We start from the raw sequence: 21,028 nt of genomic DNA, 5'->3' as shown, positions 1-21,028 counted from the left end.
GCAAAAAAAAGAAATTTCAATGCATTCCTATGGGAAACCGCGATTCGCAAGATGAATTTTTCACAAAACGAATTGACCCGCGGAATGAATTAAATTCGTCTTGCGAGGCACCACTGTACCAGGATTGCCTCCAAGTCTGTTGGTGTCTCCCTGGTCTACCCAGGTGGTGCTGTTTTGACTACACTAGTGAACAGATTTGCACATATAAAATGTAGGCTTAATACCCTGAGGACCTTTTCAACAAGTCAGAATGTCAGTCCCCCCCCCCTGTAAATTGGGGGAAAGAATATTAGCATCCCACAGATGGAAGAGACCTAGGTGGCAGTGCACTTCACAAACAGACAGCCCTGCCCTCTGACTATGTGCCCTTGAACTGTGATACTTCCTTTACAGGATGAAGGATGGAGAGATTTGTGCATCTGTATGTGGCTGGAATGTAACCTACTGTATAGATACAAGAGTTGTGCACCTGTTGTTTCATCCATTTTTACCTCTAGCCCTATCATTTGGCCCAAGAGTCTGTTTGTGTGGGAATGTGATTCTTCGACTAAAACAGGTTCCCTACCCCTGGTCTAAAAGCTTACTGAAGCTAAGCAGTTGTCTCTTTTTTGCAGTAATCTTTTCTCTTTTTTAAAAAAATCCTCATGAAAATCCATGAGCTTTTTAGTGCCAATGTCTCCCAATAAACACATTTTTGTATGCAGTTTTGACTAATATTTTTGCAAGCAATTTCCTCTATAATGCTATTTTGTATGCTGTTTCAACTCATACATGTATGCATATATACACATTACTTGGCTGGAGAAATTCATTGTGAAATTTGGAGAAATGTAAATTGTGACGGTTGGCTGTGGTTTGGTCTGCGCATTGTTTCAGAAAGTGAAAATTAGGTAAATTCATCTTTAAATGGGAACTAAATCAAATTCCACACACACACACACACACACACACACACACACACACACACACACACCAAATCCCTGCTCAGGATTCTTAATGTTAGAATAAAGGCCTGCTCTTACAGGGCACATCACTAGCCAGTGTGCTAATGCTGGCACAAACCCCAACTCCAGAGTGCTGGATGAAGAGCTGCCTGCAGACACAAGGATCACTGTGCAGGATTTCTTTCCATTTCTCACCCCTTAAGCATGTTTCTCTGGCTGAGGAGAGCACGCCTTTGTTTGACAACATGTGTACATTTTGCTGATCACATCTGATTGTTGAAAGAATGTGAAAGGGTGTTTCTGGATCTGGAAAAAATTAGTGCACTTATGTTTTTAATGTTCATAACATTAACATGGGATTTGCTGCAAACTGTGGTCAAGGCTGTATCTTCTCAAGGATTTCAAGAGATTCAGGGGGTGCTTCTCCACTGCAGAGGGCATTTGTTTGTTTGTTTTTGTTTAAAAATAGGTTTTGCAATGTTTTCACACAATAGATGCTTATGGAGTAATAATGATGGCTTGGATCAGGGGTAACTGGTGCCGTGTCCTCCAGACACCACTGGATTATAATACCGACTATTCATAGCCAAGATGACTAGTGGTCAAGAATGCTGAGAGTTGAAGCCCAACAATATTCACATTGGCTAACCTTCCTCTAAGCCAGTGGCTCCCAATTTTCTAAGTACTGCTATAAGTCATTTCTTAAAAGAAATTTTATATTTTATATTCATTTCTAGGGCACCCCTTCTCCTAACATACAAACTGTTTTTTTGTTAGTCCTTTCACTTTCATTATTAAAAGTTGTATTCATTTTGTTATTCATTCATTAATGTAGCATTCATGGCATTGCCAATTCCAACACATTCATTAGTTTCCGCCGCTCCCATTTCTTTTTGATTGCAATTGGTTTCAATGAGAGACCCAGACAATCATGTACTTTTGGCAGCTTTGTTGTTTTCCACCCTATAGGTCTGATGTTTTCAGGCATATTCTGTAAAGGTATCAGATCTGCCAGATATCAAATGATTTGGGCAAAGCACCAGAGTTTCAGTTGCTACTAAAAATATGAACATCTTATAAACCTTGCTGTCAATGGAAGATCCTGCTGATCTCTGCATGCTTGCAATGTCTGTTTTCTATTCTTTGCTATGAGATTTTAAAACATCAATTTCCTCCTCCAAAGGATCATTTCAGACAGAAAGGACAAAGGTTCCTAATTTTATAAGTGATTTATAAAGGCAGGCCAACTTTCACTCTCCTTCCCCTCCTGGTAACCTCTTTGTGACCTGTAAAGATTGTTCCAGCAGGGCTCCAAGTTACACAAAAAGAGCGTTGAATGGATTTTCATTTGGAACTCATTTGCTTAATTTTTTTCATGAATGGCGGCTCATAAACCTGTTTAAAAGAGGTGAAAGTGGGGCACATGTACACACCACAGGGGTGGGGAACTGCAGTCCCCTGTAGGGTAGGGCCAGAGCCAAAAAGCAGGTGTGATTTTTACCTTCCTACATTAGGCTACATTCCATGAGTTATTGACCTGCAATAGGTCGGTGGGCATGCCAGGTTACATAGTCCTCAGAGCCATCTTAAGCTCATCGGGCGCCCTGGTGCAGGGATCCCTCGGGCGCCCCCCCTCACCCCCACAAAAAAAGGGAAGGGCGGATCCGATGCAGCACCTGCTGCTACTCCCACTGCGCCCGTTCCTGCCTTGCAACTTAGGACGGCTGTTTCCTGCATTTGCCCTTCAGTCCCCCCCCCCAGTCCCCCAGCCCCTTCCCCGCCCTCCGACCACACAGCCTCGCCTCACTCCTCTCACCCGCATCACGGCGGGCTGGAAAGTGCCGTGTCCGTTTCCTTGCGCCGTTGCCCCTCCGTCCGCCCATTGGGCGGCAGCAGCAGAACAGCCAGACTGAGCAGGCGGGACAGTCAAGCTCCACACTTGAAGACAGGCAAGCCCCACGCTTGAAGGAAGAGCCTTCTCCACCCCACTCCCGGGTCTAGCCGGCGAGCTACGAAGAGGGTGGATGCGCAGCTGGGCGGGTGAAGGGAGCGCTTGGGTCCCTTGCCAGTCACCAGCCTCCAGTCTCCCCGAGCCCACTTTCGAGGGAGGGGACCTCCCTTGCAAACATGCATTGCGTTGTGCAACTCTTCTGTCTTATACAAAATGGTAAACCGCTTTGTGGAGGAAGCTCATCAGAAAACGGGGCAGAACTTTTTAAGAGGAATAAAACGTACAAAGGAGGCTGGCTTCGTTCTGCACTGCCTCCCCACCCCATCCTCGTAGGGCACCCTCTCACGGGCTCCCATCCCAGGGTACCCCCACAAAAGAACACCAGGGACCAGTGTTTGGAAGAGGGCTCCTCCTGAACTGTTGTGGGAGCGGGGACGTGGCGCCGGCGGTAGCTGAGGCTGCAGCCGGTGCTCGAGCCGTGCTAGGCACCGTCCCGCCATCGCCTCTGCGCTGCATTTCATTGGTAGAGCTGCTGCCATGTGGCGTCACCTCTACCAATGAAAAGCAGCGCCGGGGTGAGGGATGACCCTGGCACTGCAGAGCGGAACAGGGTCCTAGTGCCCCTGCTCCAATCGTTTACCTCTCTCCCCGAGCGGCGCAGCTGGCGGGCATCCAGGAGGAGGGAAAGGGAGGCCGCCACGCAGCTTCCCCACTTGCTGGGGCGCCCCGCGCCACTAGGGCCAATGGGCGAGCCGGCCCTGATAGTCCTGATGTTCCAGCTTGCTGGGCACAAGAGTGTTAGTTTTCTTTCTTTTTTACTTGGTGCAGAAGTTCAGTCTGTTTGTCAAGTGATACTCTAAGCTCCAAGCACCCACTGAAGCAGGCAGACAGTGGCAGGTCAGCACTTTATTGACCAGGGGCTGCCCAGCTTAAAGTGGGCACTAGCTGACCGGTGAGACATGATGGTCCCTCCCACCGTCAAAGGCAACCCATACTGCTGGTACCTTACACTGAACAGGTTGAGCTTATAACTAGTATCTTCTGCCTCCTGCATTGTTTTTGGCATTTTGCAGCACCAAAGTGACCTCCCCAGGGCGCAAGGTCTGGACTGTCCAGATTACAAGACCTCTCTCTCAACCTCGCTGATGTGGTCCCAAGGAAAGCAGATCAATACATTTGTCACCAGCTTGGCTGCAGGAGTTGCCGGAAGGAGATGTACATGGTGTCAGCCATCTTAGGGATTTGTGTAGGGTTTACTCCTTAGTCTTTTGTACTCCCAAAGATGTCCCACAAGGCAGCAGGTGCAGATTGTTCCTCGGGGTTTGAAGCCTCTCTCATGAATGAGTATAGGCACAAGGCAGCACAGATAGGCTACATTCCAGCCACACAAAACTACTTCCGCATCCCACGGAGGTGGTGTTGTGGGCTTGCCCCAACCGAACTCTCGCGATGGGGGCTGAGAGCTCAGCCCCCTCGCGAGGTGGGAGTTCCCACCTCCGTCAGACCCGGGCCGACCAATCGGGTTGGCCGGGAGGCGGGGCTTCACTTCTTTTAAGCGAGCCGGAGGCGGGAACGCAGCCTCTTCTCCCCCGGCTCCCAGCCTGATCGGATCACCCGCCCACCCACCCTTTAGGCTAGGCCGACGCTGCTATGGACTTCGGTTGGCCGGGGGGCCTGGTAGGACTTTTTCCACTTGGACTTGCCAAGCTGTTTTTTTCGCCTACTTCATAGCAATTCGTCACAACTTGGTTTGGCGGCTAGGCATTGGAAATTTGCATAAAAGAAGAAGGGGGGCAGATTACATCATCCTCTGCCCAGTAATTGGAGAATTAATCCCATTAAAGGGGTTCCGGGGCGGTAGCTTTGTCCTGAGCCTGCGGAGGTCAGGGCCTTATGGCACCCCCCAACGGTGGCCACAGGAGGTGTCCCAGTAGATGTACATCACTGGGCTCCTTTCTGGTGGTTAATTTCTCCCAGACTGTAACACACGGGTTACAGTCGGATATAGCCGGTTAGGTTCCAACACCTAAGCCAATACCGCTCAACATCCGAAACCAATAAAGTTGTGGCCTTTTCACCCACTTAAAATCAATTCATTGTGTCTTGTGTCTTATTTCACGGGGAGGGAGGGACATTGCCACACAAATGTTTACACGTGTCTTATCTCCATCCAGGCAAGCAAGAGGCATTATCAGAGTTCAAGGACACAAAGCTTGTCAAAGCACTTGAGAGCACAGAGCAGGGGTTGTGAGGGCTGTGGCCTTAGTGAGAATCCTGAGGGTCATATATAGAGACTTGGGCCTGAAGTTCACCATCCCTGAACTGTAGTCTTCCTCCAGCCTTGGGTGCTTTGCAGGCTGTTGACCTGTCTTTCTTTGAGCTTCCCTGTCAGCTTTTTGCTCCCTTGCCTGGAGTCTGTTTTGGGCGGAGCTAACTGGCCAAAGCTATAATAATCAATGTACTGATAGGGCAGGAAGAATAAAACACCCAATCAAATAAAAGAGTAGCTGTAGATTGAAGGCAATGATTGCCTTGCCTAAAGACATTCAAAACAAGGATCAGAAATGAATGTGGAAGGGCAACTACCAGCTTTGAATCTATTGAGCCCGCAGGATGGAATTGTGTATATACAGCAATGCACCTGCATTGACCAGAGGTCACTGGGATTTCCACATAGGAGTTCCAGGTTTATTCTCTGGCATCCCCAGTCACAAATATCATTTAGTAGGGGATTTAAAAAGTCTATGCTTGTGACTTTAAAGAGCTACATCCAGAGTAGACAATTCTAGGTTAAATAGACAAATAATCTGAAATAAGGCAGCTTCCTAAGTTACTTAACATGCTCAGCTTCCTAAGTTACTTAACATGCACAAATCACCCCTGGGTAGCCAGAATGAGAAGGCCAAGTATGGGTGGAAGCCTAAAAATTCCTCCTTGCAGTCATATGGATGAAGACAATCATGAGAGCAAACAACCCCAAATCATAGAAATGGGAAGCCAACATTCTAGGAAGACTAGTACCCATGTGATCAAAGAGGGAGGGGAGCCAGGGACTATACAACCAGTGAATCAAAGAGGTGCACAGGATTCAACCCCTACTTCCCATAGATCAACTGGAACCAGGGCAAGTCAGTGCATTCACAGGGGCAAAGTATGTCACTGGCTAGTGTAGCATACGAAATAAGGCATTGGAATCCATTGTGTTTTTAAAATATATATATATCAGAAAAAGGAATAGATTATTTGTTTCTAGAGGAAGAAAAAACAGAATAGAATGCAAAAGTAGTCTCTCTTGATTGGAATAATGATTGGGTTATAATTTAACACTTTAAAATATTTCATATTTATTAATAATTTATGGCAGTGACCAAGTAAATAATATGTAAGGGGTGTGGGTGTGTGGGTGTGTATGAAGACTTAATGATGTATTTATTGGATTGTATATTTTTAGTGTGTAATTTATAGTTTTTTAAAAAAACAGAAGGCTCCTTCAATCATTTGACAAGTGCAATGTGCTAATTGTGTAAATAAAACTAGGGTAAACATTTCCATATTTCTAATATTGGGATCCTTACCTTGATTGTTTCCTTGTGTTGATTCTGAGATGCTGACTCCCAACTGGCTACTGTAGGAGTTGATGCCCATCATGCTACTGTGAGCTGGAGAGCTTGACAAAGGGATCTGGCCTGGATTCCTGGGGACACTGTAGAGAGCTTCTGCGATATCAGCAGCTCGCTTCAGAATAATGTCCTGCATGCAACAAAGGATGGTCAAATCTGTCAGTTTCAGTTTCTCCCAGTTTCTAATTTTTGTATCTACCTTTCCCCAATATGCAGATTTTTGCAAAGCAAGTTATCCCAATATAATTCATTTTATATGTTATTTTGACCAATACAGTGGTACCTCGGTTTTCGAATGTCTCCATTGATGAATGTTTACGCTGTAAACCTGGAACTAAATGCTTCCATTTTCGAATGCGCCTTGGAAGTCGAATGGCTTCCACTGAGTGTATATGTTATTTTTCTCAATTTTCTCTATTAAATTTGCAGACTGCCCTTTTTGCCTCAGTTTTTGAACATTTCGGAAACCAAGGTACCACTGTATATGCATTCTATGCACCCCTTGCTCCAGTATTTGGAGAACTGTGCTGCAAAATTTGGAGAAGTGCAGATTTCAAAGGATGGCCGCATTTCAATTCGGACCCCTGTTCTGCACTTCAAAAAACATCCTGCCTTAGTCTGAAGTACTTTGTAGGAAGGTGAAATGGCAAATGAAATTCACTGTAAGCAAGCATAAACTGATGAACACTGGAGAAAACAAAGAAACCTAGTTTCACATATGTGCTAATGGGGTCTCAACAGGTCTTTACTCTGATACAGCATGACCCTCCTCATGCACTGCTACGTTTCTAGAAAAAGAGACACCGGAAATCACCATAAACACCTCCCTCGTTCTCTTAGAATGACAATGGCGCCCATCTGAGAGCTGCCGGAAGTGAGTTCCAGCGAGTTCCGCCTGAAAAAAGTCCTGTTCTTATGTTCTTAAGCAGGCAGCCCAGCTCAGCTAAGGGTCCTCCTCATTCTTATTCACTATTGGAAAGACCTCTTTTCTCTTTTCACAAGAGTGGATGACATTTGCAGCCCTCCGTAGTAGTTAAAGCCTGTCATATTAGAGGCAAATATTTCCAGAGGCTTTTGTGCTGGACACCTTTAAATTTGATATTTTTAAGAAAGGAAATGTCTATAACTTTTTAATTTGGAGGCAGAGGGCATGAATCCTGCCAAATTTCAGAAGGATGACCAGAACAGTTTTCACATAAGGGCAACCGTTACAGTTTTCGGGTTTGTAAAAAGCAATCACTTATTCTCCCCTAGTGTTTTGTGGGCAGCTGATCTGAAAACTGTAGACATGAGTGAGGTGTCCTGGAGTAAGAAACCTGCCAAACCGGACAAAGAGTTTTTGTGCTAGATACCTGTAAAGTTGATTTGGTGGGGCAGTGGAGGTGAGAGAACAAAAAGGGATTCAGTCCCTCTGGTTACAAGCTTGATGAATCAGTCACAATGGAGCTCTTCCCCCAAGCTCTCTCCACTCCAGTCTTTGCTCTTGGTGTTATTCCAGCTTAGAGACATTATTTTTGTTTTTAGCCGACACTTGTTTGCACGACCTTTTTTAATGTCTGGAATGCAATGGCACCACAAAGTGCTTCATGGGTCCCCACTTTGACATATGCCACCTTGTACAGGTCCTGCTTTGCCTCTGACAAGTCTTAAATCCCTCTGAGGCAGCAACCTCAGGTTGGGATTCATTTGAATCTGATGCATACCCCTAAAAATTAGGGTCAGGGCTGTTGTCCCTGCTAAAAACCTTCACCTATTTATTTAAAAACACAGGTGGACAATCTGCAGCTCCAGGGCTGCATGTGGCTGTCAGTCCATTTTCATGCAACCCTTGGCTCTTGTCATGGATGGATGGATAAATCAGGGACAAAGAGAAAGAGGGAGGAGCTCATTGGTTTTGTTCAGATAAATGTGCAGAGGTGTGGAGAAAAGGCAGCTAACTCAATCCTGATGTCTCCCCTCTCCCCAATTCAATGAATGTCAGAGAGAGAAGTGGGAAGAGAAAAGGGTGTGTGTTCAAACCTGATTATTGTGTGGCGTTCCATACAGTGCTTCAACTAGGTCAGCTGCTCTTTTCAATAGCATCTCCTGCAAGGAAGAGAGAAGGACAACCAATGGTTATAAAGAAGGGCTAGCCAGCAAGTCTCTGGGAAACAGGATCCCATGTTGGAATGACTCAGATTTGCTTTGATGTTATGTGTAGCCATAATGATGCTATGTATCACATCATTTGCACTCTCACACTGCTAGTTTTCTCAGTATCATCCTGAATAATACAACAAATCTAACAATTCCATAGCTGCCAAGTTTTCCCTTTTCTCGCGAGGAAGCCTATTCAGCATAAGGGAAAATCCCTTTAAAAAAGGGATAACTTGGCAGCTATGCAATTCCTTGGGGTTATCCTTTTCTCCCTTAAAAAATAAGTTGGTTCCAGTGGACAACCAACCAGTTTCTCATTTGGAAGGACTGCCACATTTTGGGGAGTAGGTCCAGTGTCAAAAGAAATGAACATAAAATTAGCCAGCCTATATAGCTGGCTGGCAGACTGGAGAGATTACTTCCCTCTGGTCTGTCACTCAAGCACTGCCCTCTCTGGCCAATGATTGGCCAATTTGAATTCCAGTGGATAGCAAGCTATACTGCCCTCCTTTGCAGCCAGCCAGGGGAATTCTCCAACAGGCGGATGGAGAGGCTGTAGCTGTGAAACGTGTGGAAAGCAGGTTTGAGGACAATTACATTCCCCAGAAATCTCTCTTCTTTTTGGTCTCATTCAATGGATTCCATCACAGAATTTTTGAATGGCATTGGGAAGTAACAATGATGAACTTACACAAGTTACCATGGTTATTGCTGTGCCATTTACTACAAATGATAGAAAACAGATGTTGCAAGTAAGCCCATCCTTTGACCACTCACAATTGTTTGGAGATTATATGTGTCAATTTGACCTCCAGTACTTACTCTGACCCTTCATTTATGAATGTTTAATGTGGGAGTTATCTATTAAGAAATCTCCATTGATTGACTATATGAGCTTTGTTAGACTAATCCACGAGTAGAAAACATGGTGTCCTCCAGATACTGTGGACTCCAGCTACCATCAGCTACAACCAAGTTTAGTCAATGGTCAGGGATAATGGCAGTTATAATCCATATTATCTAGAGAGTATCAACCAGTCAATTAAACTGGCATACATTTAGATACACATACAATATTTATTTCAATGTTTCAAAAATATGTTAAATAACATAGAAAACTTTTTACCTTCGCTAGTCGTTCTGGGTCACCAGGATGTCTTGGTATAACTTTCTGGAGTCTTTGGAAACCATAGTCTATGGTAGGCTCATTTAAAGCTAAAATAGGGCATGGGGAAAAAATAAATAAAGATCACATATGGGCAACAACCGGCTTAAAGATGTGCCTTCCTTTGGGAAAGCAAAATGCTATTGCAGGAACAATGAAATCAGTAACTGAGAGCAAACATGCTTGTACACACACACACACACACACACACACACACACACACGAGTGGAGAACAGAAGCTGGCTATTTAAGGGGCAATTAAGGGGCAATTTTTAAAACATGTAGAACTTTTATGGAAAAAAGTTTTAACAGTGCAAGGTACTGTTACTGAACAGGCCTTACTTGTAAGTAAGTACAGTGGAACCTCGGTTTACAAACACCTCGGTTTATGAATTTTCGGTTTACGAACGCCGCAGACCCATCTGGAACGGATTAATTCACTTTCCATTGTACTTTCAATGGGAAAGTTCGCTTCAGTTTATGAACGCTTCAGTTTATGAACAGACTTCCGGAACCAATTACACCCATGCTTCAGGTTAAGTACGCTTCAGGTTGAGTACTCCGCGGACCTGTCTGGAACGGATTAATCCACTTTCCATTACTTTCAATGGGAAAGTTCACTTCAGTTTATGAATGCTTCAGTTTAAGTACTCCGCGGACAGTCTTATGAACGCTTCAGTTTATGAACAGACTTCCAGAACCAATTGTGTTCATAAACCGAGGTACCACTGTATTACAGAAGGATATGGGCTATTGAAAATGGCATTGCTAAACAGTAAAGTACTTTTAGTGTTATGTGGAACCTCTGTTTTAACTCTGTTTCCAGTTGATATGGGGGGGGAGCAATATCTCTGCAGCACTGAAAAAGCAACCAACTTTACACAGCAATCACCCAATGCTGCAACAGCTGCTAGTTTTGTCAGGCTGGCAGATGCCTTTAATTATCTTTTAAGAGGCATATTGTCTGTTTATTCTTGGCCATATTAAGAGGGGGAAAATAACTTGTCAAAGTGCTTTGGAAATGGGGGCTTATGACATCACATCTTCCAGCCAATAGAAAACAACAAAAAGTACCCCTGTCACACCTGCAATAGAACACCTATGTGCACCCTATGATTCTATGAGAACAATTTCTACTGAATGTGCAAAGGCTAATCTCCTAGGGATTAGAACAGGGTGGGGTAGGAAAAACCTCTGGCTCGGGGACCAAAAGCATCTCTCTAAACCTCTCTAACTGGTCCACAAAACTTTCCCCATACCATTCCCCCCCCCCGCCACACCTGATCTCCCCAGGTCATGCCTCTCACCAGTCCTACTTTGCACACCTCAACTGCTTTGCCTGACTTGAGAATGCCTCTTGCTTGCCTGGATGGAGGATAGAGATGGATGTGCGTAGAAACTAGCCCACTGTACAAAGGTAAGATCTTCATTTGTTGCTCTGCCATTTTTGCATTTAACCCTACTAATCACTGACATCTGACCTCTGGAAGGTTGCCCAGAAGGGACTGATTGATTGATTATTTATTTATTTATTAAGTTGTTAATCACTTTTCTCACAGAGGGGCCCAAAGTGACTTACAACCAATTCAGAACATCCAATAAAAATCTAAAAAATGCAACTAAAGAGATAAAACAGTGTTACATTTCAATATAAGGACCCAAAGCCTAAGTAAAGAAAAAAAAACCCTTTAGGTGGGGAGAGTATTCCCCACAAGTGTGTGAGGGCACCACTGAAATGGTCCAGTCCCATATTCCCACCCTCCAAGCCTCCTGTGGAGTGGGTAAACAAAGAAGGGTCTCTGATATTGATTGCAGGGTCTGGGTCAGTTTATGTAAGGAGAGGCGGTCTTTGAGGTACTGGGTCCTGAGCCTCATAAGGCTTTATAGGCATAGCTGCCAAGTTTTCCCTTTTCTCGCGAGGAATCCTATTCAGCATAAGGGAAAATCCCTTTGAAAAAGGGATAACTTGGAAGCTATGTTTATAGGTCAAAAATTTCTTTGAATTGATCCCAGAAACGAAGTGGTAACCAGGGCATGGCAGAATTGGTGTTAATTGTTCAGACTGTCTTGCCCCCATCAGCAGCCTTGCCGCCGAATGCTGCACCAGCTGCAGTTTCTGAACTGTCTTCAAATGAAACCCATCATGTAAAACATTAAGGTTCTCCACCCCTGGACCAGATCAATGATAAAGGAATATCTTTCACAGTGGACTGTAGGGGGTCACAGTGGATTCAGCTCTGGACAGACTCATACTTTTACCCATATCAACAAGCAAGCTTGCTAGGAGAGCCCCTTGGGAGAGCTCACTAGTGCTGATGCGGGAAGCAGAGTTCGGGCCCACCTGTTCCTTTCATCCTAGTTTTTAACTTAATGGCAGATGGTTCGCCACCTTGAAATGCCCACAATATCCAAATAGAGCAAAACTGCACCAGAGCCTTGTGGGAAATTTTAAATGGTGGGTGGTTCACAAACCCTTGCTGCAGCCTGCGCCACTGCTGCTTCACTCCACGGCAGCCCACCATCACCACTGGTCAAACCACTTGGAGGGCACTAATGCTGAGAATAGTACAGAGCTACACTTTGCCTGGGGGACACGAGTGGGCTTGACAGCTGATTGGCAGCAATGAATTAAACTGGCAATCATAGTGGTGTCCCCTATGCTCTCATCTGCCTCTACTTAACAACATAGAAGCAAGAAATAATAATATGTACTGGTGACATACATTTTGATTTATTTTAATGAAACAATGATGGCAAGTTTAAATATTATGGGACTGAATCAAATAGAAGTTGAGCAGGAAAGCCTTAAACCTGAGAATTTAGATTTTGCTATACTTAGAATGTTTTTTTCCTGCCTACTGGGAACCATTCTGGATCACTTAAGGAGTTTAATATTACACATTTCAACTGCCACAGAATCTATTTCCCATTTGGGAGCAGGGCAGGAAAGTTATGCCAATAATCGTGAGAATTTGTCAGAATCCTCCTGAGATCTTATATATCACAATGTGCCATTTCTCTTCTTTCTTACGAGTCTAATAGTTTAAGTGAATTACATGTCTTATTTCAAGCAAAAGTGGTTATGAACTTACGAAATAAAAATAATAAATGAAATAAAATCTAAATGTGCATATTTAAATAAAAATATCTAATGGGAATATCCAGATTTAATGATCAAGAAAACAATCAGGCTACTACTTAGTATTAATTGTTTTAAAAAATCAACAAAAATATGCTTTGAGTTTGTCATGATAAATTGCAACAGTTGCTCTATAGCATCTAGTGAATCTCAGCTCTTATTTGATTTGATTTTTCTGTTAACAATTCTAGTCTTCCAGTTTGTTGATGAAATTTTATTAGGGCAGTAATGCATTGCCAAAAAAAGAGAGTTTGCATCACCAAAATAATCTATATCAAATAAAGCAATATTCAATAATCCATCAATAATAGTAAACAGGTAGGAATTGCATGCAACACTGTTTCCATTCCTCTGCAGTTTGCCCCCACCAAAAAGTGTCATCTCACTGTCCACTGTGGTGTAATTACATAAGTTACGTAAATTACATTGCCATTATGTTATTCCACACCATTAATTTCAATGCAAAGGAAACATAATGCAAATGGTGGAGGAAATGACATCAATTTCAAATTGTTTAGTGGACTGAAAGCAACAGCAGCTGCAACAACTGATCGTATTCACTGGATTGATTTCCATTCTCGACATGGAACAAATAAGTGTACAGTGGCAACTTCCACTCCTATTTCTGCCTTCATCAGAATTCTCCAGCATCCCAACCCCCAGATAAGTGGGATTAGGACTGCAGCTTTTGACTGGATCCATCCCACTGTTGTGTGCCTTTTGTGTTTTCAGGCCCAAAGCAGGGTGCCAAAAATCAACCCATTTCCACAAACCTCCATGGATAGGTTTCTAAACCTTTTCAGCTACTGGGGGACTTCCCCCCCCCATAGAGTGGGTAGAGGGAAGCGGGGAGAAGCTCAAAACAATAAACACCGCCTTGGCACCACAATCAGCTGGGTGATTGCTTTGCAGCAGCATTGTGAGTGATAACACTCAGAGAGGAACTGCTGACAGATTCTTAACTACAGCATTGCTAGTATGACATACTTTGCCGTAACCTATTATAAATACCCATTATGGGGAACATATGCATGCCGATAACAGCTCCCACTGTGACATTTAGATTTACCCTTGGAATTTATCTTTAATTTTTATGGTTGTCTTTTTAACAGTTTATGGCTCTCTCCTCTTCAAACAAGCTGTCTCAGTGCTGTTCTTGTTCAGCTAATGCCTAATCAGTTTGAACATGGAATGAATATTGGATTTTGTATTAAATATTGAAGACTTCTCCTCAGATCTTTAGCAGTTGCAACCTGAGCTCCGAAAATCTCTGCTTTATCATCTCTCCACCTGCTTGCTAATAGGAACACCGGATTCAGTCTCTGCCTTCACGGCCAGTTCCCTTGGGAGGGATCTTGATAGGAACCTGATTCTGACATCAAAACTGCTATTGACTTATTGACTCCCCTTCCACTCTGGTGCTGATCATGGTACAAATCCAATCAAAGACTTGGATCCATCTTATTCCTAATAAGGAAGAATGGCTCAAAGTATTACACAATTAGAAGCAGTTTCTAAGAGATGAGAACGAATTTAATATTTGATCCTGATTCCTAACCATGATTATTCAGACATATCATTGGATTTAATTGGACTTGATTCCTAGTACCTTGTAGGGGGTTAAGTGGAAACTGAGCATCAATTTTGACAATTATTCTGAGAACTGAATTATTACCTGATCCCGTTTCCAAATTTGAACTGTTCCATACCCCCATCCTCCCCAAATGTGGTACAGAGCTCTTTGTATGTGGAATTTGTCACAGTTTTGCACACATTGAAGAAATGCTGTTTGGGGTGCAAGGTTGCATCAAGATTCTTTATTTGTGTTGTTTTACTAAGAAAAGAAAACTTGAGATAGTACCTATCACTGCTGGAAGAAAGACTGGTGGATTAAATAAGTAAATTCAGGAGGAGCTAGATGCCAGGCAGAGGGAACATAGAAGGTGCCTTATATTGAGTCAGTCCATTGGTCCACCTGGCTCAGCCATTGTCTACGCCAGGCATCCCCAAACTTCGGCCCTCCAGATGTTTTGGACTACAATTCCCATCTTCCCCAACCACTGGTCCTGTTAGCTAGGGATCATGGGAGTTATAGGCCAAAACATCTGGAGAGCCGCAGTTTGGGGATGCCTGGTCTACACTAACTGGTATCAGCTTTCCAGGATTTCATGTAGGGGACCATCATGGAGATGGTCAGTATTGAACTAGGGACCTGTTACATGCAAAGCAAATGCTCTCCATTGAGCTATGGATGCCCCAAAAAGAAATGAACTGGTGAAATTGGCTTATACCTAATTCACACGTACGTGCGTACACACACACACACACACACACACACACACATGGATTGCCTGCTCAGAATGCAAAAATTATAACTGACCCTTCAGTCTTGCCACGAATATGTGCAAGATAGCTGCTGTGCATATAGCTTATTGATGCAGGGTTAGACCCCAAGGATAAAATTTTAAATTTCAAATGTTACTTTTTAAAGAAATTATTCCCGCTTCCCTACCCCAATTTGATTTTTATCCCAGCCATTGTTTTGACTTAAATTGTCGATTTCATATAGGAAGTATTGCATATTATCCAGGACTATGTATAGATTCACCAGTGAAAGCTGAAAAAAGGATCTGTACCATGATCAAAACAGACTTTGAATACCACTAATATAGTGATTGGAGGCAAGAAAAACAACAACACCCTGGGTTAATTGTGCAGCTTGGAAGTTCTTATTTTATTGTTCCGTGTTTTTCTTTCAACAATTCTACTACCAGCCAAAATGAGCTGGGGGAATTGCTTACACCAGGTGCAGCTGTACTTAATAGTTGTGTTTATCGCTTTGCTTGTCATGATCTACTTAGATAGAGAGACTGAGAAATTGCTTGATTCTCCCTCCTCCCATCACTAATTTTATGGAGCATCTTCTAGCACAAAGCAGCAAAACAACTTTTCCCTTCTGGATGGATCTGAAAATCATCTTTCACTGTTTCCTTGGGTTCTTCTGTATGGTCAAACAGCAGCAGTGGGACTGGCTCACTGTTTGGATAGATGGATTATCTGTTTCTGGCAGCAGCCTCAATTGGGGCACTGGCTGAAGCCACACTTCAAACAGAAAGTGGGGAGCCCATAATGCAGGGGAGGGAACCAAAAGCTAAAAGGAAGGTTTGTGTGGGGAGAAGAGTTGAGACACCCATAAGACACAGTTATGAATTTGCTCCCACAACAGGCAGTAATGTCCACCAATTTAGGATGGTTTTAAAAGAGGATTAGACAAATTCATGGAGCGTAAGCTTATCAATGGTACTAGCCATAATGGCTATGTTCTATCTCCACTGTTGGAGGTAGGATGCGTCTGAATTTTCAGTTCCTGAGAACCACAAGTGGGGAGAATTCTGTTCAAGTCCTGATTTACAGCTTCCCTTAGGCTGCTGAGAGAACAGAATGCTCGTCGAGATGGACCACTAGCCTGATCCAGCAAGTTCTTTTACTTACATTCTCACATGGGAATTGGTTCTCATTCAAGACACGTAGGAACATGGCAAGCTGCCTTCTACTGGGTCAGACCATTGGTCCATCTAATTCAGCACTGACCAGCATTGGCTTTCCAGGGTTTCAGGAAGGGGACATGTGAGTGTCTTTGTGGAGCTAGTTCTAGACTTCAAAACAAAGTTTCCTTCGCAAAATCTGTGGCTTATTCAAATACAGTATAAGCAGAATCCGCTTGTGCAGAACTTCTATTTACACCCATATTTTCTATATGAAAAACGAAAAATATTATCTGCTATTATGAGTATTAATAATTCTGCTGGATCAGATCATTGTATCTGTCAAGCAGTCGACCTTCTGATTGGCAAGCCCTGGGCTCAGTGGTTTAACTCACAGTGCCACCCGCGTCCAGGTGACATAGCTGCATATAAATGATATATATATAATTTGGAGTATACCTAGAGCCAATACATGCCCTAGAGTATACAACTGGATCAGTGCACTCTGAAATGGTTCAAACTCAGTAGTGCTGGCACAATCCATTCTACCACAAAGCACTATTGTCACTGAAAGAAATGCAGAAAGGTACAAGTGGGGGATCTCACAGCTGCTGTCCAAAATGATACAGCCCAGGCATAGGTGGACCACCCTAGGCAAAAGAAATCAGGCCTACATTTAGTTTGTATCATTATTACTCATGAGAAATACAAAAACTCTTACGACAGCTCCAACTCCAGCTTTGTGGGGTTCATGGGAAAATGGCAGCAGCAACTCTACCAAGAGCTGCGGTCCAAGCGGAGTTGTGTGGCTGCATCTAGTCACCATTTACATTTTCCCACAATGCCCCTGAGCTAAGTTACATTGGGATGGCAGCACGATACTGCTACACAGTGTTAGTCATAGTGTTGGGCTGGAAAATGATGCAGGGGGTGTGAAGGACAGGTGGACAGGTGTCAGAGGCCCTGCTCTGGTGCTGGGACCTCAACAACTGTCCAAGGACATTGGGTGCTGATGCTAGTCCTTCCTCATGGTCTGTTGTTTATACTGATATTTCAATGTGAGATCTCAGGACAACTAAATACAGTATAACCAGTGGGTGGGGTGGGAAGAAACCAGTGCAAATGTTGGGAAAGAGGCAAAAAAGCAAAAGAAAAGAAAAGTGAAACAAAAAAACTACATTTTGCTGCTGCCCCCCCCGATCCATTTTCAACACAACTTTCCACTTTAGTAATTTAGAACAAATAGGTCACCTGGACTTGGTCCTTTGTGATACACAGTTTTCACATACCTGTATAAATAAATCTACCAGGGGCTCCTTTGCAAAACTGCTTGGATTTATATGATAATGTTACTTCAACGACCCCAGGGATGTGACGAGGGGGTGTCTGGACACGGATGGCGTGAGGGGTGATCAGCTGGGAAGGGTCAAGGAGAGAAAAGAATTAACAGTGGTGAAGCATTTCCACAGGACCCTTCACCATTCTCAGTTTGTGCTGCTAGAACAGGGCTGGAGATCTGCTGACCCTCCAAACTCTGTGGGACTCCAAATCCCATCAGCTCCAGACACCATGGCCAATAGTCAGAGATGATGGGAGTTGTAGTCCAACAGCATCCAGAGAGTCAAAGATTCCCCAGGACTTTTCTACATAAAAATGGACATTAAAATTTAGCAGAATTAAACTTCTCCAAGTCAGCGGGTAAATAAAACACACACCTTTATTTACTCAGATTAATGATGAAGGTGGGGTGCACAAGTCTGTCCATTTCAGTTTCTCATTTTATCCAAACTTAAGTTGAGTTTGCCCCATTTCCACATAAATTTGCTTTTTAAAAAAGTCTGAACAATTTGTATGAATTTACACATTTCTCCTAGTATACATTTTTGCATGCGATTTTGTCTAATACATGCATTCTAAAACAATTTCCTCATATATAATACATTTTCTTAAATTATTTTTTTCTAAGATGCATATTTCACTGATATATGCTTTTTGTGTGCAAGTGTTCTTTAATATATGCTATTTGGTGTGTATTTTTGCATAAGGAACTGGACTACAAATTTCAGAGAAGTGACTTGAGAAGTTCAGCCGTGTTTCAGTTCACGTCTTAGTTCAGGAAGGTAAGTAGGTCTGCATTAAAATGTGAACTGAACCAATTTTACTCCATCTCTGGAATTTTTTGTTTTAAGTACTGAATAATTTGGGTCAACTTTTCATATCTGTAAAGCCTGATCAAAAAAGTTATGAATTTCCTGGTTTTGTTTCATAAGACAAACCAATCCACTAAATGTCCTCACTAGTTCTATTTTTCATTTCCAAATTTTGCATATACAGTTTGTGACAGTTTTCAGCACAGTTTTCAGTGAGTGCCTCCCCATTGCACCCCTTCTATGGAGCTAATGCATAAGTGTGGCCATGTTGACAAAACACTGCCCCCAAAAGTTATTGTTGGTGGGATTGGTGTAGGGCTGTCTGAGTTTCCCTGGGGGTGGGCAAATTGTTCTGCCATTTCAGGCATGGCATGGGGGGTGGGGGGTGGGAAGCAACTTGTCTTGGTGCCCACAATGTCTACATCAACAGCTCCTCCTTTTCTGCCCATTGCTGCCTATGAGTTTCATCTTCTCTTTTCCTACAAGCCCCCCTCCACCATCTACTATATATTTCAGAAAGTTGTTTGATTGACATCAAAATGCTTTTTTTAAAGTGTAAATAGGGGCACACTTGGCCAACTTGTATAAAACCTGAAGTTAAGCCAACCCTCCTCTGAAAACCTTGGCTTGTCTGTCCCGCCCCCATAGCTGTATTAAGTATTTCCACTTCCATGGGGGGCATGAGTGGTCCGAAGCCAATGCCTCCACTTGAAGTAGGCCTTTAGAGGAACATGAAAGCTACAGCAAACTGCAGAGATTGATTGATGGGTGTGGGGGAGCAGAGGCAGTTGTGTCTCCTGGCAGCGGCAGGGCACTTTTAGGGATGGAGGCAAGACAGAAGTGAGGTTAAAGGAGCTCTGGGTTGATGGCAATGGTCTATGGCGCTCCCCTGTCCTTGCAGCAACCTCACACAACCTCATCACCTCTGCCACTGGGGGGACATTCCCATCATGAAACACTGGGGGGTGCACTGTACAAAATCTTACAAAAAAATGGATATTCTCTCTCTGTTAGCAACCCGTTGATTATGCTATTTGAATTTTACCTCCTGAGAAATGATAAATATTGTATTGGCCCGAATATAAACCACACCTTTAAAATTCAATGGGGGGGAGGGGACGGGAAAAAGACAATATCCAAATATAAGCTGCTCCGCAGGCACTCACACCCATTCTGTTTTAGAGTATGTCTGTTTCAGCAGCGATATCGTAAAAGCCCATTTTTGTAAGGTCATGAATTTAAGCCACACTTTAACTTTTCCCAGTCAGAATTTGGAAGAAAAAAAATGTGGCTTATATTCAGGCCAGTACAGTAGAACCAATGCAATCTACCTTAGCTCTTTGAGAAGGATAGCTTGGCAAGCAATAACCAGAAAGCACGCTGACCTACCTCACTCCATACCAGCATGGTCCCAAAAACGACCTGTAGCCCATCAAAGAAGTTGTCTCCTATAATGATAACCATTGCTCCACCTGTGGTCCAGCCTTCACTTGGGCTAATTGCTTTGATGCAGGGAGTGGCTACAGGATGGGAGAAGGGGAAAAGAGACACCAGAGTTACTTTTCTAGCAAAGATTAATAGCTTTATTGTACCAAGAGTTTTGAGCCTTCCCTGCAGGGAAGATTCCAGCTATCTCCATTTTGTTACAATATAAAGCTGACTTATACCGATTGCAGCCAGTATTGTTTACTCCACGGGTTAAAACCTTTGGAACTTCCAGATGTTGTTGGACTCCATCTCCCATCACCCCCAGCCATCATGGGTCAGTGGGAGTCAGGGATGATGGGACTCATAGTCCAGCAACATTTGGAGGGCCAGATGTTCCCCTGGCTACTAGCCATGCTGGCTATGATTGATGGGAGATAGAGTCCTACAACATCTGGAGAACAGCAAAGTAAATATTAGCAGTGAAAGTTGGGTTAAATAACTATCGTTCTATTGCCAGAAACTTCAGAAAAGTTAACATTGTCTCCCTGGGCTTTTATAACATAGATATAAATTCTGCTGATTCTAGAGAACTTCTACATTCTTCTTTGCCATCCTAAAATGTTCATAGAATCATAGAATTGGAAGAGACCACAAGGGCCATCCAGTCCAACCCCCTGCCAAGCAGGAAACACCATCAAAGCATTCCTGACAGATGGCTGTCAAGCCTCTGCTTAAAGACCTCCAAAGAAGGAGACTCCACCACACTCCTTGGCAGCAAATTCCACTGCTGAACAGCTCTTACTGTCAGGAAGTTCTTCCTAATGTTTAGGTGGAAGCTTCTTTCTTATAGTTTGAATCCATTGCTCCGTGTCCGCTTCTCTGGAGCAGCAGAAAACAACCTTTCCCCCTCCTCTATATGACATCCTTTTATATATTTGAACATGACTATCATATCACCCCTTAATCTTCTCTTCTCCAGGCTAAACATACCCAGCTCCCTAAGCTGTTCC

At 43.5% G+C, this 21,028-nt stretch overlaps 1 protein-coding gene across 2 annotated transcripts in view; it reads right to left on the bottom strand.

Moving 5' to 3' along the window:
- EBF2 (EBF transcription factor 2) overlaps positions 1-21,028 on the bottom strand; it is a 259,251-nt gene that overhangs the window by 31,177 nt on the left and 207,046 nt on the right. For both annotated transcript variants that reach the window (XM_035138787.2, XM_035138788.2), the window contains exons 9-13: positions 19,980-20,110; positions 17,730-17,856; positions 9,778-9,866; positions 8,535-8,600; positions 6,471-6,645 (exon numbers count right to left, since the gene is read on the bottom strand). In XM_035138787.2, the coding sequence (XP_034994678.1) occupies positions 6,471-6,645; positions 8,535-8,600; positions 9,778-9,866; positions 17,730-17,856; positions 19,980-20,110 (588 nt within the window). The remainder of the gene's footprint in view (positions 1-6,470; positions 6,646-8,534; positions 8,601-9,777; positions 9,867-17,729; positions 17,857-19,979; positions 20,111-21,028) is intronic.

The sequence above is a fragment of the Zootoca vivipara genome, chromosome 15 (assembly GCF_963506605.1).
Source record: "Zootoca vivipara chromosome 15, rZooViv1.1, whole genome shotgun sequence".
Lineage (NCBI taxonomy): Eukaryota > Metazoa > Chordata > Lepidosauria > Squamata > Lacertidae > Zootoca > Zootoca vivipara.
The sequence above is the reverse complement of the archived record's forward strand: the minus strand, read 5'-3'. Positions and strand labels throughout refer to the sequence as shown.